Genomic DNA, 18,758 nt, shown 5'->3' with positions numbered 1-18,758 from the left:
ATTCTTCTGTATCTGGGTTTCAGCCTCTTTTCCAACTTTGCCTAAATGCAGCTTTAAACTTGGGCTTCGGGGGCGAGCATTTCTCAAATGTCCTGGCCTAGTTCCAGCTCAGCTCTGTTACAGCTCCTGGATTCCCACCGCTCCTTCAAACAGACAAAGAATTCATCTTCCCTCTTTGTCCCAAACCGGGTTGGCCATTAAAAAGGGCTCTGCTGACAGAGGGTAGCCACCTGGTAGCTGCTCAGGCTTTGATGGCCCACTCTGTGGATTGGTATGACTCTCGTCCACCTTAGGGCCACTTTGGCTCCGTAGCAGAAGGTGAGAGGAGAGAGGAGGAGAAATTCCAACAAGTTTCTGCTGGTGCTTAATAACAGCTCTGGTGGAAAATTCAGTACAAGTTGAACATTTTGACTGAGATTCTCTCTTGATTTTGATTCCCCATGCTCCCTCTCCTTGCCATAGACAATTGAGAGTTAGTCACAGTTACAATTTGGGGGTGGATGGAAGGACCTCCCTGCCTGTACAAGGTTAGGAGAATGAAGGGTGCTCTCACAATCTATTGTGATATTTTTTTTCCAGTAAACGCTTGACATCATTCTGAGACATGCTCCAGACTGATTTATAATGGCCTCTGAGTTACAGATGGAATGAAGCCATTCTGCCACTTTCAGGCCTGCCAACTTGAAAGGCTCACTCCAGGGATTAATGATTTCTGACCTTCCTCTGCTCCACAGTCAAATGGTACCCATATCATGTACAAAAACACTGTCTGGATTGAGAGTGCCAATAACACCGGCAACATCATCACCAGGGACCGCACGATCAATGTGGAGTTCTCTTGCGCTTATGAACTGGATATCAAGATCTCCTTGGATTCTGTTGTCAGACCGATGCTGAGGTAAAGGTTCTTGGGCTCTATGTCCCTTCCATCAGGAGTGTGAGGGATACCATAATTTCAGTGGTCTCCTCGAGACTATGAGACCAAGAATGTCCTCATTATAAGTTCCCTAGGCATTTACCCAACTGTTGCCTTCTCCCGGTTTCACCTTGAAAAATGGTTAAGAGCTGGTACTGAATACAGTGCCTTTGTGGCTTCCCTTCTCATGAATTGCTTACATTATAGTGTAATTAACCTGACCGTCCCAACCCAAGAAGGCAGCTTCACCACCAAGATGGCTCTATACAAGAATGCGTCCTACAAGCATCCCTACCGGCAAGGGGAGGTAGTGTTGACCACTCGAGATGTGCTGTACGTGGGAGTCTTTGTTGTTGGGGCGGACTCCACACACCTGATCCTGACGCTGAACAAATGTTACGCAACCCCATCCCGGGACAGCAATGATAAGCTCAGATACTTCATCATTGAAGGAGGGTACGTAGCCTTCTTGGGATTCAGGGGTGCTCTTTGAGTCCTTACTGTGTTATTTACCAAGGTCATTTCCTAGGTGAGCAAAATAGAGATCCTATGCTGCCTAATATAACAGTAACAGTAGTAGTGATGGTGGTGGTGGCTGTGGTGGTGGTGGTGGTAGTAGTAGTAGTAGATGACAACTAGAATTTATACAGCACTCCAAGATTTGCACAGCTATTAACTGCATTTAATCTTCACAACAACCCTAGGAAATAGGTATTACGGTAATCCCATTTTACAGATGAGAAAACTGAGGTTAAGTGATTTGGTTTCCACCACTATCCAGGGATTGGACCATCTCTAGATAATCTAGAAGATAACTAAGACTGGAAAGTGGGACTTACACTTTTAGTGAAGGCGATTTAAGATTATCCATCTTGGTGAGGACTGATCTGGACAAATGAATTGTATCAGCTGAGATGCAGGCTAGCTAACATAGTGACACCCCCCTGGCATGGGTAGCTGACTAAGATATAGATCATATATAGACATATCTTTTCTAGAGATTCTTCAGAAGGGTAGAGAGACATTATATTTTTCCTGGAATGGTTTAACTACCATCTTTCCTGGATGCAGGGAAGTGACTTCTGACTCATTTCTCTTTTACAGCCCTAGGCTTTTGTGACTCATGGCAGGATTTTCAAGGTAGTTGTTCTCCTTCCCCTCGTGTCAGCCAAAAATGCATTTCTCAGTCCCTTCTTTCTTCCCTTTCCCAAAATAAAAGGAGCACAATCTCAGCTCCTGGTCATATGAACCCACATGACATTACCTCTGTGTCTTTTTTTTTTTAAGGAAACTGTGGTATTTTGCATTTTGTACTAGAAGTGAATGTAAAAAATAAAAATTATCCTGCATCTCCACTTAACCTAGAGCTTAGAACCCTAGGTTAGATTTCTTTATGGGATTAATTGCAGAAAGCAATGGGACTAATTCACATACTTATTTCAAAAGAGTCATGATTTCTTCAGCATGGGTATTCTTCCCCCAACTCTCAGCATTTATAGACAAGTTTCACAATAACAGAAATGATCACTGACCCACCTGCCGGGTTCTCCTTTCTATCTTCTCCAAATGTAGCTGGGGCAGTCTTCAAATGACAGATAGTGCCACTGGGCTCATACTCCAAATCTCTCCAGCCAGGTGGAGACCTACAAGACCTTGTATTCTGAAGGCATAGCCTTTGAGTACCCACAGAGTTGCACAAGCTACATTGAAACTTTGGAGTAGGATTTTCATATGATTTTCTACGCTAACATCAGTTCATTGGTCCTCAGGCATGAGTTAGCTATGGTCAGGTCACATGTGGCCAGCAGTGAATGAGATGATAGCAGCATGGGACCCACCCCATTAATTCAAGTCTCCTGCTCTCTAATACCCCAGTTAGGCATCACAATCTGTAATAGGATAGAACTTCCCCAGAGGCACTTCCTTGAAGGCTCACAAGTCAGTGGACAAGTGGTTCCTCTTCCTTTGTATCTGGAGCTAACTAGTGTCAAGGTAAACAATCATGGCTGGAATGTGTGGGTGTCTCTGGGCTGCTCTCTTTGCTTGCTCTAAGGCAGGCATACAGAGAGCCCTTGTGTGCAGAAAATGAGAGGAGGGTGTCTCTCCATGTCCACAATCAGATCGCCCCGTCTGAATAGAGGGCTTCCTCCTGTTCCTGCTGGGAGTCACCATCACCTCCTTCTTCTCTAAGGCCCAGACCACATTGCCTCCATGCTCCATGGTTCCTTCCTCCACCCACAGCTGCTCTTCCAAGCACCCTGCTGCTATTCGGGGTGCTGAGTTAATTAAAAGCAAATGCTTTCATTCAGTTCAGCAAGTAATTATTAAGTACTGAGGTCTTGGGGTCAGGAAGATCTTAATTCAAAACCTTCCTCAGACACTTTCCACACCCTCTTAATTCAGTACCTTCCCTCTTGTTAATTATCTCCCATTGATCCTGCACATAGTTTTGTTTTGTACAAATTTGTTTGCGTGCTGTCTCCCTGATAAGATTGTGAGCTCCTCGAGGGAAGGGACTGTCTTTTGCCTCTTTTAGTATCCCCAGAATTTAGCACAGTGCCTGGCACATAGGAGGTACTTAATAAATATTGATTGATTGATTGTGTGACCCTGGCCAAGTCATTTGACCTCACTAAGCCTCAGTTTCTTCATCTGTAATATAGGGATAATAGCACCTACTTAGGGTTGTTGTGAGCATCAAATGAGATAACATTTATATAGCTCTGCAAACCTTAAAGTACTATATAAATACTTTTTTAAAAGTATTTTTTTGGAGAGGAGAAGGGAAGGCAATTGGGGTTAAGTGACTTGCCCAAGGTCATACTGCTAGTGTGTCAAGTGCCTGAGGCTAGATTTGAACTCAGATCCTCCTGACTCCAGGGCTGATGCTCTACTCACTGAGCCACCTAGCTGCCCCTTTTTAAAGTATTTTAAAGTACTATATAAATACTTTTTTATCATTATCATGTGCGAAGTACTCTTCTAGGTGCTTGGAATAGAAAGAAAAATGAAAAAGCAGTTCCTTCCCTCTGTTCCACTGGAGGATACAGTATGAACACAGATAGGCCTGAGATAATCTGAGAAGAGAAAGCACTGACCAATGGGAGTATGGGGATCAGGTGGGGTGCTCATGGAAAGGTTGATGGACTGGTAGAATTTAATGATGCCTGGGCCATCTTTAAAAAGTCCAAATGAATGTCAGGAAAAGAAAAAGCAGGGCTTCCAATGTTTAGTTTCCATATGTTTTCTAGGTTGGTTTTTTTTTTTTTACTTTTCTTTCTTTATGATGAATTTAATAATCATCAACAAAATGAACGTTTCAAGACACAATGAAAAGAAAGAGAATTCCATATAAAACAATGAAATTTTATTATATACATTTTAAGTATACATTAAATTTACATGGTAGTAGCAAAACTGTCCTATTTGTATCCCCTTTTGGACTTTCTGTTTTCTTCTATACTTAAAAAAAATTAATTGATTATTCTTCCTTCCCTTCTCTTGAATCTCTATCACTAACTCGCCTCCCCTCCCCCACATAAATAATACCCCTCCCTGGTAATAAGTCATGAATTTTCACATGGCCATTTTCCTGAAAGGCAACTTTGGTTTTTCGTAATATAGTTAGAATACCAAGCTGGGAATCAGAGGACCTGCTCTAGTGTTTACTCTGTTACATGAACTTGGGCAAGTGATAACCTCTATGGATGTCACTTTCCTCACTTGTCAAATATGAGGATCAGACTAAGTGATTTCTCCCATCTCTAGCACTTCTCGCTTCTAATTATAAAAGCAAGTAAATACAATAGGTTCTGGAGATAACTTCAGTTCAATTATCTCTGAGCCATAGATTGGGGGGCAAAAGCCATAGGGAGGAGAAAATAACTCTCTATCTCCTGTTGATTGAGCATCAGTCCTTCACCACTTGGAAGAACTTCCCTGATGCCATGGCTCCCTGCTCAGATAGTGTGATGATTGTCTTAAGGGATGCAAATGCCAGGCTTAAAGAATGCTCGCTGAAGCAGCCAGAAGCATAGGCTGTGATTAGCAGAACCCATGTTGCATCATTTCCAAGACCACCCTTTACTGTTCCCACTCCACTCCACCCTCACCCTTGTCCAGAAGGGCTGGACCTGGTGGCCTTCAAACTCCCTTTCAGTTCTCCATCATCCCATGAGCCCTGAATTCCTGCAACAGTGGCCCTATAACATGTGGTAAGCCTTAGCAATAGGTCTCAAATCAATGGCTTTTCTATGGCATAATCTTCTGATTTAGATGGGTCTGGGATCTCATCAATATGGACACTCCTTCCTCAGAAACAAATCACAACCTAACTGGTCTTACTCATGCTGTGTGATACATGGCCTTGTCCTTCCATAGAGGATGCACTCAATGCTCTGGTGGCCTTGCTTATAATATTTTGGGAGTGCAAGGCTTAGGTTATTGAGCTGTTCACCTTCACTCTTGCTTTATGACTGATCCAAATTCCTTTTCCAGTCATACAGAGAGTCACTGAATCATAGATGTGGAGTTGGAGGGCATTGCAGAAGCCATTTTGTCCAACCCCACCCCCACCCCCACCTCCTCACCCCCCCCCCCCCAGAGATAAGGAAACTAAGTCCCAGAGAATGAGTTAAGTAACTTGCCCAAGGCCATACAGATAATATACATCAGAGGCAGGAAGGAATTAAATCCAGGTCCCCTAACTAGCCCCAGCACTGATAAGATTGTGAGCTCCTCCACTGCTCTGCTTCTTTATCACATCCTCAATGATACCATCTGTCTCATTCCCACTGCCCACACATCTTTGATAATTTGCCGCAAGCTACCAGCACTCACCAACCATGTCTTCCATTGCTGTTTGGGCTACCTCCAATGGGAATTCGTCAGAGATTATAGACTTCTGTGATGAGAAGTCTCATAGTGACTTAGGAAACCTGATATTATAGAAGAGTAATTAAGCTCCAGGAGTGGGTGGAGGATTCTCCTCATAGTAAAGAAGAACTGGGTTCAAATCCTACCTTGGACATATAGTGACTGTATGACTTTGGGCAAACCTCACAGTTTTTCAGGGTCCTAGGCTACCCTAAGCATATAAGTTGCAGATCAGAGTCTGCCTGCCACTGGTTCCTCATTGGAAGGCCCCTATGCCAATGAAATGACAGGTATAGACCCCAAAAAAAATTTTAACTGAAAAAAATGTATTAAATAGAGAATCATCTTCTGTTGATTAAAAATCAATCATTTTAAACTGAGGTAGAAAAGAATTCATTCTCTTTAAATCTTTATTTGCAATTATGATACTAATTAATAACATGTTCTTGGTTCTTTAACAAAACATACCTATTATAATATATAACAGAGAGGATGACTCCCAAGTCCTAATAGTCTCAAAGGTATTGGTTCAGTTACAAAGGCATTTTTTTTTACCAAGGTCGTTCCTGGTAGTTTTTGGGAAGGGATGCAGTTTTAAAGTAAATATGGAAGGTCTAAAGTATCAGAGGAGAAAACATGTGCCAGAAGCAAAGACAGCACTTTTCTGTCTGAGCAGGTGTCAGAATATTAAAGATAACACCATCGGCATTGAGGAGAATGGCGTGTCTCTCACCTGTCGCTTCCACGTCACGGTCTTCAAGTTCATCGGGGACTACGATGAAGTTCACCTTCACTGTGCAGTGTCACTCTGCGATTCAGAAAAATATTCCTGCAAAATTGTAAGTGAGTGGCAGAGAAATGAAATGCTTCATCGTCTCTCTCCCTGCCGAGCTTCTCCCAGATGGTGGGATGTGAGGGCCAAGAACACATGGTCTAGAGAGCTCTCTGTGGCACTTGGCAAAGGCGGCACTGAGAATCCTCTCCACACCTTTGGGAAGTGAGGAGTCAGCATCAATGGGAAAGGCTCGTTTTTACTGTCTCAACACCGAGGCTATATGGGGACATACTATTACAAGCTGCCATTCTTGGTCTAAGCCAGGAATTATGTTCTAAGCACTACCCTGGACTAAACCTAAACTCCTGCTAGTAACTGTCTACAGACTTTGGAGAATTCAGTTCAATTCAAAAGCATTTCTTAAGTGCCTACTATGTGCAAGGCCCTGGATAATAACAGCTGCCATTTATGCCACAATGTACCCTCACAACAGCCTTGTGAAGCCGATGCTATAATATAACTACCCCATTACTCCATTTTACAGATGAGGAAAATGAGACTCGGGAAAATTAAGTAACTTGCCCTTGGTCACAAAGCTAGTGTCAGAAGCAAAATATAAAACCAGGTTTCCAGTGATTCCAAGTCCAGCTCTCTTTCTCTAAGTCACTTAACTTCTCTGAGACCCAGTTTCCCCATCTGTAAAATGAGGGGATTAGAGTATCTCGATTAGGCAGCTAGGTGACGCACTGGACAAAGTGCTGGGCTTAGTGCTCTGAATTCAAATCTTGCCTCAGATATTTAACTGTGTGATCAGGGGAAGCCACTTAATTGTTTCAGCCTCAATTTCTTCATCTATAAACTATTAGCACCTACCTCCTAGGGTTATTGTGAGGCTCAAACGACAAGAAATACATAAAATGCCTCACCAACCTTAAAGCACAATGTAAATGCTAGCTATGATGATAATGGTGACAATCTCTCACATCTCTCTGAATTCTAACCAGCTATGAAACCAACAAGCTGAAGTCCCTTTGGCATCCTTCAGCACACCGCACACTCATCTTGTACTTTGGGGGTAATAGACTGGAAGGTGTTTTTTCTCTCTTATGCCAGGTAGTTTACCTCACCACCATGCTTGTTAGATCTGACAGAATTTTCACCTGGTACCTCACCTTCTATGCTTCATCATCACGCTCGTCATGCATCTGAACTCTAAGAGGGGATTAATGGGAACCACGCTTCCCTCTAGTTCTGCATACATTACTGTCTAATGAGACAAACCAGCCCTCATCTCTGGACAGGCAGCCCTTTATTATCTGACCCTGGTGCAGAAAATATCTCCACTTCTGTTCAACACAGAGCATCCATTCCCCCAGTGAGCTCGATGATCAAGAATGCATTGGTTCTAATTAATCTAAGCAACAGTTATGCTTGAGGCTGAAGCCATCGACTCTTTTGGGGGTGGGGATGTGGGGAAGAATAAATGATCAGCCTGAAATGATGAGATGGGCCCCCTGGTGTTTTCTCTTTCAGACCTGCCCACAGAATTCCAGGATTGCCACAGATTACACAAAAGAACCCAAAGAACAGATCATTTCAGTGGGACCTATTAGGAGAAAAAGTATGTACGTTCCCCAAATGCCATTAATTATTAAAGCAACACACTTGGAAGGCTCATGTTAACTTTGGGATGTGTGCTATTGACATGTTATGAATTTGGTCAATGAATGTTTTCCTAACATTGTGTGGGTGGGTGGGATGGGGGTATCATTCTCAGAAGAGTTGATAACTTCCCCTCAAGTAACTATTTTTGTTGTATTGTTTTCAATCACAAAAGGACTTGCTATTTCTTTTTCATCTCTCCCTTTTAAATCATTAAGTTTAAGTTCCAAATGGAATTCTCTGTCTGCAATTACCTCATTGGGTGTTGATATGGGTTCCTTTTAGGGCTAGACTGGTGTGAAGACAATGGTGGCTGTGAGCAGATTTGCACGAGCAGGGTGGATGGACCTCTGTGCAGTTGTGTGACAGGGACCCTGCAAGAAGATGGCAAGAGCTGCAGAGGTGCCTCCTAACCCTCACTGACAGGATCCCTTCCAGGCTGCCTTTGATCCAAAAGGAGTCAATCCATTGACCTTTCTGGCAATCACTTTAGGGAGAGGAATGAAAAGTTAAATAAGTGATTTTACCCTTGTTAAAAGTAGTTCCTATTTGAAGTCCAACCAAATCAGTAACATAACTATGAACTTAACTGTCCCAGAGATGATGGAGAGAATATGGAAACTGTTGAGTTTTTCTCAGGCCCATTTCTGATTCTGGTCCCCATTTATTTTTCTATAAGATGGAAGTGATTCCATTCAATTTTTTTTCTGAAGTTGCCACTATGCACCAGGTACTGAGCTAGGCACTAAGAATACAAAGGCAACAGGGAAATGTCCAGTGCCTTCAATGAGCTTATATTCTACAGGATCAAGGAGTAGAAAGCAACAGGTACCCACAAATGTCAATGCAAATATATATATATACAACTTAAATACAGGAGAAAGGAAGTAGGGTGGTAAGCTCCAACACTTGGAGGTGAGGCTTTATAATAAGGTGTCAAACCACTTTGGGGAACCCTACATGCCTGACTCTGAGAGGTAAAGCCTAATGACCAAACATCCTTATGCCTACGCCAATAAACTGGACCAGGTGCTGCAGGAATGAGAATAGGATGGGGATGACCTTTCTCTAACAAACTGTTGTCCTGGTCAAACACCAGAAAGCCACAGAGACTCCCCTGGGCATCACTTGAATTAGTCAGGACTGCCAGGGAGATGGTCCTCAATGTCAGGGTTGCTCTGAGTCTTCCCTGCTTGTTTAGGACCAACTGGATAAGGAAGGTGGCTCCTGTTGTGAAGTTTTCCTACATGTGGCAGATAGCAACTCCTGAGCCACAGGATTCCCTCCAGACAGTTTTCTCCATCCTGATACTGTTTTATGCTAATGATTCTCTCTCTCTTCACAGCCTCTAATTCTTCCATCGAACTCCAAGTTTGGATCGCCCTCCTCATCCTGACCCAGATTTCACTATGGCATTTGGTGTATAAATCAGGCACAACCTCATAATAAACTCAAGGTTTCTATTTAAAGTACTGTAATTTACTTACTTCACCTCCTTGTAGGATTAAAAGTGTGTGCCCCTAAGTCAAAACCCATCCAGAAGTATTCAGCCCCTCAAGGCTGAAAATGGAGCAAAATGGACTATTTGAAGCTAGGGAAATTCCAGGCTATTTGGATGAGTGAGCACACTCTGGTGCTACTAAAAGCTAATCATGGAGAGCATCCATCTTGCCTGAAATTTCAACTTGGCTATCTCCAAAAACTTTGGCTCCCCCAAACAAGAAGCACTGGGGGTGTGGGAGGGGAGAAATGAAAGAAGTGAACAAAACCGTGCCACCATTTAGAGAAGGGCAGAAAACCAGGCAATTGCTCAGATCATGGTTTTACAGAGAGAGGGATTAAGAAAAAGTCAGGAGGGAACAGCTGGAGAGTTTGTGTGGCTCTAAGAAATCTGTAAGGTGTTTGGAAGTGGTCGGTCTGTACACCATCAAAGGAAGGTCATGTTCGCCTCCTCTCAAGCTCCTCTCTTCCCCTTGCCAGGGCAGCTTTGACCACTGGGTTTATGTTTTGCAGACCTGGGGGTTTCTCTCCCAACACCCCAAACCCACTCTGTCCTCTTTTACAAAGCAACCAAATAATTTAATGTGTTTTATGCTTCAATAAACTTTTGTGTTCAAGTATTCTCACTCCTTGGTGGCTGGACTGTTTCTTACTCGCTGATTTGATTCATTCCGTCCAGCAGCATTAAGTACCTCCTATGTGCCAGGTGTAGGGAAAACCAAAGCAAAAACAAGGTAGACCCTGCCCTCAAGGAACTATAGCAGGAAAACAGCATAGACACAGTTAAAGAGATACTACACACACACACACACACACACACACACACACACACACACACACACACGCACTCACGCATGTGGGCGTTCACATACAGATGTTAAAGAATTTGGAGTAGGGAAGGTCATTAACATCTAGGGGCATGAGGGTAGACTTCATGTAGGAGGTGATATTTGACCTGACCTTGAAGGTAGATAGGAGGCAGAGAAAAGATGGAGAACATTCCAGGCTTGAGGGACAGACTGCACATGACCCCAAGATGGGAGATGGACTATCACATTCAGCAACAGAGAATGTGAAGGAGAGAAATGTATAATAAGCCTAGATAAGTAGGCTGGAGCCAGACTGTAAAGGGCTTCTAATGCCAAACAGAGGTGTTTATATTTGATCGTTGAAAGGCAATGGGGAGTCACAGATGCTTCTTGAGCTGAGGAGTGACAAGCCAGCACTTAGCACCATTCCTGGCACATAGTAGATGCTTAATAAACATTTAGCAACTGACTGATTTTAGAAGCATCAGTTTGACAATGTAAGGTAGATTGGAAAGGGCAGAGACTGGAGGCAACAAAGCCAAGCAGGAAATTTAAATGGTCCAGGCAAGAGGTGGTAAGGGCCTGAACAAGGGTGGGGAGCATATGAGCAGTGAGGAGGGAAGAGGAACAATGTAAGGGTCATCATAGATAGGCTAGAGTTGACAAGACTTAGCAACAGATTGGGAATGGAGTAAAAGAAAGGGAAGAATGGAGGATGACTGAGAGATTAAACCCTGGGGAAATGGAAGGATGTGCTACCCTCAGCAGAAAGAAAGAAGCCTAGCCTACTCTAGCATTTCATTCATTTCTACATTTCCTAAGCATTTACTAAGTATATAAAGGTGCTCTGCAATCAGTCCAAAGAGGAAACATTCCCTGCCCTTAAGGAACTTCCGTTCTAGTAAGGATGGAGATGAGACAATAAGCATATACACAAATAAGTCAGCAAAATACATTTCATGAGAAAAGGCAAGTGTGAGCAGAGGAGGCAGGTGATGGCTGATCAGAGCTTTCACATACTTTTAACGTGGGCCAGGAAATGACTCAGCTTTGAGGTCACTCCCCCACTCAAAAAACTCCAGGGACTCCCTCTGGTTGGCATTTGGAGCCCTTGCATTTTGCTTAGCCATCAGAACGATGATAGAAGTTATAAAGAGGTCAATTTAGTCTTGATGTCCGGAAAAACTTCCTTATAATCAGAGCTATCCTGGGGTGGGATGGAGGGACCTCAGAGAGCACTGGATTCACCTCCACCCTTCCCCACCATCACCTGAGCTCTTCCAGTGAAAGACCAGTAAGAACCTGTCAGGTGATGATGCAACAGGGATTCTTAGTCCTGTAAAGGTTGGACCCAGCAGCCTCTAGGTCCCTTCCAACTCTGAGGTGCTGCAATTCTGAATTTGGCTACATTGCTATCTGCAGATCCTCATGCAGCATTAGCCCTCCACTGATGCGCTATACTATGAGGTACAATTGACCAGCCTTTTCCCCCGATAAATAGCATTTGTACACATTTGCTGTAGCTGGCAGCTACATGCAGACTCTGTTCAACGCATCCATGCAGAGCCTCTCCTTTCAAGGTTAAAGACAAGTCAAACTAGCCCCAAGGAAAGCTTTGAAGTCATATCTTCTGCCTTTAAGCTTCTTGGTGCTTTTATGTGTAGCTAGGAGTGCTGAGAAGCTAAGCACTGCTAAGTTGGGGGTAGGTGTGACCAATAGGGCCTCTCCCATGTGTGAAAATCACCAGTCTCACAGCTCAAAGAACATGTTGAGCTGAAAATCTATGTTGTGGGACTGTAGCGAGCAGCTCTCTCTCTCTCCCTGGGTTCTAACCCATTCCGTGATTTTTTGGTTTTGGGTTCTTAGCTATCTTGTTTAGGCAGAGGGCTTTGCCAATGCCACAACAAAGGCACTGAACCAGAAAATGAGAGGAAAAAGACCCCTACTTTCACTTGGATGTTGAAAATCTCGTAGGTATATGCTGGGAGTTGAAGAAACAATCTTATATCAGAAGAGGAATTTATTAGGTGGGAGACAGCACACACTCCTTCCTGATCTTGAAGGAAACAGCCCTGGTGTAGCTAAATGGTGTAGAAAGAATGATAGATTTAGAGACAAAGGAGCTGAGTTCAAACCCTGTCTCTGCCATCACTGTTTATGTGACATTGGATAAGTTACTTAAATTCACAGGCACTGTTTCTTAATCTGTAAAAATGATGGGGGTTGGTACCAGGTGTCCCCTAAGGTCCATTCCAAATCTAGATCTATGATTCCATGACCTGTGTTGTAGGGAGAGGGTGTGTGTGTGTGTGCGCTACAGCTACAGTGAACTACAGCCACTCTGTATCTCACACTAAATGGATGGTAAAAACTAATGTATCATTTCTGTTAATGCAGGTTCCAGAAATTAAAGAATTATCAGACTAGCTCGTCAATGAACCAGCTTCAAAGGTGACGTCCTTCAATGACTGCTAGCTTTCTAACTTGGTCCTGGGAAGCAGCTTGACAAACTAGATAGAAGGCAGGAAGTGGATTCCAAGTGTCCCCTCCAGGACATGACTGCTTTGAGACCTCAGGCAGATCACTTACCCTCTTAAAAGCCCTAGGGGAGAGAGTCAGGAGGCTTTCTCGGAGAGTCACTTGCACGAGGCTCAAAGATCTGCTTTGGTAGAAGGAGCTCCTCATTCGTGAAACACAAGTCCACATCCAAGGCTAGAGCAGGGCAGCATTTTACCTATAATACTTATGTTACCTCAAGCAAGTCATTTAACCTCTCTAGGCCTCAGTTTCTTCATTAGTAAAAGAAGAAGACTGAACTCCCTGGTCTGTAGGTTCCGTTCTAACTCAAGATCTGCCATGCTGTGATCTTATGGGTTTTCTTCTTTAAAATGATTGCTAGACTGCCAAGATCCGCTCCACCCCATCCCTAACCCCCATCTTTTTATCTCAGTTTATTATCCTTAGTAGCTTGAGATGTTCTCATCACATTTCCTTCACTTTGTATTTAGCTCAGATGGGTCAGATCTTTAAATAATTTGAGTTAATTACTCCAACCTACAATAAGGATAGCTCTATAGGCTATCTCGAGATGAACAGAAGTCAGAAGACCTGTGGAGCTATTCCTAGTTCTTCTACAGACTCATTATTCAGATCATGAATCACTTGCTATATCTCCATCTACAATATGGGAACAACAAGCTATCTTTTCTAGTCATCTTGTGGAAGTGCCTTAGAAAAAGACACCAGGCGGTGTTAGAGCATTAGCTGCGAGCAAGAAAAGAAGTGACTTCTATGTCACAGATATTAAAAGAGGAATCGAATGGGAAGCCTTGTCAGCTCTTGATCTGTGTCCTATCAAAGAAAGCAGTCAGTCCCTCCAGGCCAAATGTTTCTTCCAAGAGGGAATTCTATCTATCCTTGGTTCTTAGCTCAGGAATGGGGAGGGCTACAGTCAAAGTGTTGGAAAATGCTAATAGGAAAACTCAAGAGCACTAATTGTTTTACATTGCTTAATTTCCTAGCTATTTTAAGAATCATTTGACATTTCGGGAAAGTTTAGAATCCAATAAATTTTCTTCCAGTCAAAGGAATTTAAAAATTATTACAAGATGACAATCGTGAAAGCCCATAGTAATAGAAAACGACTTCTTTAATAATTCAGAATTTTTTAAACACCTACCCCATTCTGAACCTGGAGTGGGTGCGGGGTAGGGGGTGGGGAGAGTAAGGTCCTCACCCCCTATTTTTATTCCCATTTGGTTGAGGTTAAAAGAAACCACTGATATTTGCAAGTCAGATGCATTACCGAGTTAAAAAGCAAATCAGACAGCGCCCTCTAGTGCACTATTTCTGTTTTCCAGAGAAATCAAAGTATGCATTGAAACAAATAAACCAAATCGAGATCTTTTTTTCTTTTGCTTTTTCTGAAATCTTAGATACGGGGTGCTGCTTAGAGAGTACACCAAATGCCAAGGACATTTTCTGGAGAGCAGTGCGAGATTTATTTTTATGCAAGTAGTGAGCAGCCTTCCAGGAAAATACCAGCTCTTGGCGTACCCCATGCAAATTTTGCCCTTAAAAATCCCTTTCCCCAGTGTATTGACAAAAATAGCTGCCGAGAAAAATTAAGTATCTTTTTAAAATGCCGAGAAATAAACAATCTGAGGGAGAAAACTACATGCAATATTTAGTGGCCCTTTTTCAAAACAATGTAAAATGCTTTCTGTGTTCCTAAGGCACTGCTAAAATCACTCTGTTCTGACTATTAGAAGTCCCTGCTTGAGAGAGTGTAATTCAGCTCCTGAAATATGGCTATCATTTAAGAGCCTCTCATCATCATAAAGGAACACAGGCAGGAAGAAAACCCCAAAGACTCTCTGTTCGTTGATGAATTTGGCAGTTCAAAAATATTCGAGAGTTTGGGCTCTACGTTTTCCTATAGGACTATGCACTCCATGGTTGTGAGGGTTTTAGCCTTTAAGCACAAAACAAAGATTGTAAAATAATTTCGGAGCTATGATTTTTTTCTCCTGTTAGATGAAATAATAATACCTTATGCTAATAGCACACCTTTCACATCAATTGCCTTACAACCTGCATTTAAAAATGTTCAACCCTGAATCATGCTGCTTTTTGACAGAGAAATTAGAAGAGAAGTATTCAAATTTTTATCATGTATGGTACAAATTATTCCCTACCAAAATCTACAAACCCACCCCTAGGGATATCTTTTTTTCAACTCTATTTTTTTTAAAGTGATCATTATTAAGAACTCCCTTGAAACGACACATAAGTATGGCTGTGATCTGCTATTTGGAGCAAAGAATTTGTGACCCTGGGATTACTTCGCTAAACAAAAAGACAGGCTCACCCATTTACCCTAGTTTACCAAGCTGTTAGGGAAAGCCAATATGGCATAGCTCATTGAGGGCTGCCTAGGGAGGCCAGGAAGACCTGGATTCAAATACTGCCTCTAAGCCATCCTATTGGCTATAGGACCATGAGTGAGTCATTTAACATTTCAATGTCCACTGTAACTTTTTAATACTAAATTCCTGGAGGGATTACCTACTTCCCCGGGTAGCCAGAGTTCCGCAACACTGATGAAATCACAAGTTTAGGTCAGAAATAAAAAAGGAGTCTAAAATCTATTTTACAAATATAGACAAGACACTTAATTTACTTTAAATGGTCTATAACTCTTGCCTTGATACAAGGAATCATTAGACTAGTGCTTATTTCTCAATGTAAAGAGAATTGCTACCAAATTAAATCAGGACTTCTAACACTTACTAGCAGTAGGACAATGGACACCTCTAGGAGCCTCAGTTTCCTCATCTATAAAGAGGGGTGGGGGGCTAAAAATATCCATAGTACCTCCTTACTTGGGTTGCCATGAGAATCAAAGAAGGTAGTCCTAAAACACTTGGCAAACCATAAAGCGCTCTAAAAATATTGGCTATTATTAAAAGTAATAGGTCGCATCATCCTTGGAGTTCCAGGATATTCTCCTTCCTGCATTTCTCTAAACTTAGTTGCTAAACACATCCCTAATGCCACAGTCCTGCCTGTTCCTTCGATGTCATTTACATAACTACCTGGAACATTCAAATCAGAGAGTTACTGACTGTATATTCAATCATGCTTTCCATAAGTCATATTTCATGACAGCAAAATGCTACTGGGAATATCTGCATCCATGCAGAAGAGGAGGGGTTCCATGCTATTGAGGAGCAACACGCAGAAAGCAATTTAGCAAACTAATTTGACACAGAGAAAGCGATTTAATATGAAATGTAAAAGCTTCTCCGTGTCATATCAGAACATTGAAGGCATTGAGTGGGAAGAACAGTGGAGAGCTCTGAATAATTTCTACCCTAAAAGAACCCCAAACTCAAAGTGCTGATTTCGTAGACCCAAGTTAGAAGAAGAGTAGGCGTAATCTGCATATTCATTCAAGATGAACGGAAATTGGGGTGGGGGGACAGTCTTTGGCAGCTCTGCTACCATAGTATAGACTGTATCCAACAACAAGTCTCCCCTCCCTTAACATTTTCTGTTTTTAAAAGATGATTTCTTATAAACAATACTGAACAGCAATACGATAAATTAATACTCCTTTGCAACTGTTTACAATTAAAAGAAATTCATCCCATCAAATGTCCTAGCAGTATTATTTTATCCTTTCTCTCTCACCAGCAGGATCTTTGTCTATCCGTTCCCATCCATTTTTTTCCCTTCAAATGATCATAGTGTGTATTCTGTTCTTCTGGCTCTGCTTTTTTCACTCCGCATTATTTAATAGTTTCCACTTTCATATTTCCTCACATTCCTCATACTCACTCATCTTAATTACATTATAATATTCTATTACATTAATGTGCCACAATTTGTTTATCCATTCTCCCACTGCTGGACATGTAGGTAACTAGTTTTTTGCAATAACAAAATGCTATTATGAATATCTTTGAAGAAATAACTTACATACACAACACTTTAAGTAAGCTATAATATTCCTTAGTTTTTTTCTAAAGGATCTTTTGGACCAGGTTAATTTTCATAAGAAAATGACTGCCATTAAATAATCTTAAATGGTCACCTACAACTAAGCCTGGGGAGGGAGGGAGGGCAAGCATTGCCTGCTAAATCATGAGCTTCCACTCTTGCTGCCCAGACCAGGGAAGGGAAAGCCCACTGAATATATTGCAAAACCCAGGGACTAGTTAAAGCACTCATTTAGGCAAATTGCCCTGAAATCACAGGTAGTTAGAATATACTTAACCAACATTGCATTACTGTGAATAGTCTAGAAATCACTGTTTGCACCTGATATGACACAAGATGACTTTCTTGGGTACGGATTGAGGAGTCACCACGCACACATGTCACAGAAATTGTTTTTTTCTGACATGCCACAGAATGACTTCTCCCTCACCCAAAATAGAACCCTGGGGAGCATAGGATTTAGAATTGTAAAGGAATGTAGAGATCACCTATTCTAATCTCCTCATATTACATGTGAGACAACTGAGACCCAGAGAAAGCCACAGAAGTAGCATGTGGCAGAGCCGAGATTTGAACACAATGCCTCTGTATCCAAATCCAGGGCTCATCCCACTACCCCAGTACTCACTCAGTACTCACTCTTCCTCATTTTCCTCACCCTACTTTTTTTCCAATATTTTGTTTAGGCGATGAATCCACCGCCCTGCAAAAATTCTAAGTACCTCTTTGAACATAACTAACAAAAGCTCTAAAATCCATCTCCTTGGATGCTCCTGTCTTTTTACGAAAACAGTGCTTCTTTTTTATGTAACCTTGTAAATGCGATTTTTAAAAGTCACCAATCAGAACAAGAAGTGGAATTCTATCCCTCTAGGTTTTCTTGCTCCTTGTAGGGGATCCTCCTAGGTCTATCTTTACTAATGCAGCAGAGACACACAAGGGAACTTTGATCTGGCAGACTGGGCCTGTGGGTGCCACCCCCTGTAGCACACCCTGAAGGACTTAGATTTTAGTGTGATACAGCAATGCCTCATTGGTTCCCTTGTCACCATAAAGGGGGTGAGGAGAGGGCTGGGGAGGCTGTGTCAAAGAAAACTGGCCACTGAGGCAGGAGGACATGCCCAAAGAGTAACTCTTGCTCTCCCTCCAGCACGTTAGGATTTTCCTTTAAATTTCTAATACTGGGGAGAGGGTATCTCTCTCTCCTCCCTGCCTCCCCCAACAACAGTAACTATTTACACATGGCAAGAAGAATGGGTTTTTCTTTCACAGGTGGAACTGAAACTAGATTTTACGCCCCTAGTTGCCTCTTCTGATTTGTCTTTCCTTCCACAAGTACAAATGACCAAACAGTGATACTGAAATATTGAGGTCAGGAGCTCCTGGGTATGGGTGCTGGTTGCCCAACAGGAGGTGATCTTTGCAACAAGTTTTTAAAAAATTAATTTATCTTTAACTTAAATACAAAATAACAAAAGAAAAAAGCATCATCCTGTAAAAGAGGATTCAAAATATGCAGCAATAAATTTCCATTTCAAGAAAGCCTATACCAAAAATACTACACATTGTGTTCAGAGCTGTTCATCTTTGCTCCCTTGTAAGTTTTCTTTTGTTCTATGCTGTGCACTTTTTACTTTGCTCTTTTTTTCCCTTTCCTCCCCTCCCCCCAGAAGGCTATAATTAAGTGTGGATATATATGTATGTATGTATGTATGTA

General features: G+C 42.2%; 1 protein-coding gene across 1 annotated transcript in view; it reads left to right on the top strand.

The window, feature by feature from the left end:
* Window positions 1-9,674, top strand: part of LOC118837508 (tubulin-specific chaperone cofactor E-like protein) — a 135,074-nt gene extending 125,400 nt beyond the window's left edge. Inside the window, exons 26-31 of the mRNA XM_036744433.1 lie at window positions 735-898; window positions 1,124-1,372; window positions 6,468-6,630; window positions 8,100-8,187; window positions 8,514-8,630; window positions 9,574-9,674. Coding sequence (XP_036600328.1) covers window positions 735-898; window positions 1,124-1,372; window positions 6,468-6,630; window positions 8,100-8,187; window positions 8,514-8,630; window positions 9,574-9,674 — 882 coding nt within the window. The remainder of the gene's footprint in view (window positions 1-734; window positions 899-1,123; window positions 1,373-6,467; window positions 6,631-8,099; window positions 8,188-8,513; window positions 8,631-9,573) is intronic.
* The last annotated feature ends 9,084 nt before the right edge of the window (window positions 9,675-18,758 follow it).

Source organism: Trichosurus vulpecula, chromosome 2, assembly GCF_011100635.1.
Source record: "Trichosurus vulpecula isolate mTriVul1 chromosome 2, mTriVul1.pri, whole genome shotgun sequence".
Lineage (NCBI taxonomy): Eukaryota > Metazoa > Chordata > Mammalia > Diprotodontia > Phalangeridae > Trichosurus > Trichosurus vulpecula.
The sequence above is the reverse complement of the archived record's forward strand: the minus strand, read 5'-3'. Positions and strand labels throughout refer to the sequence as shown.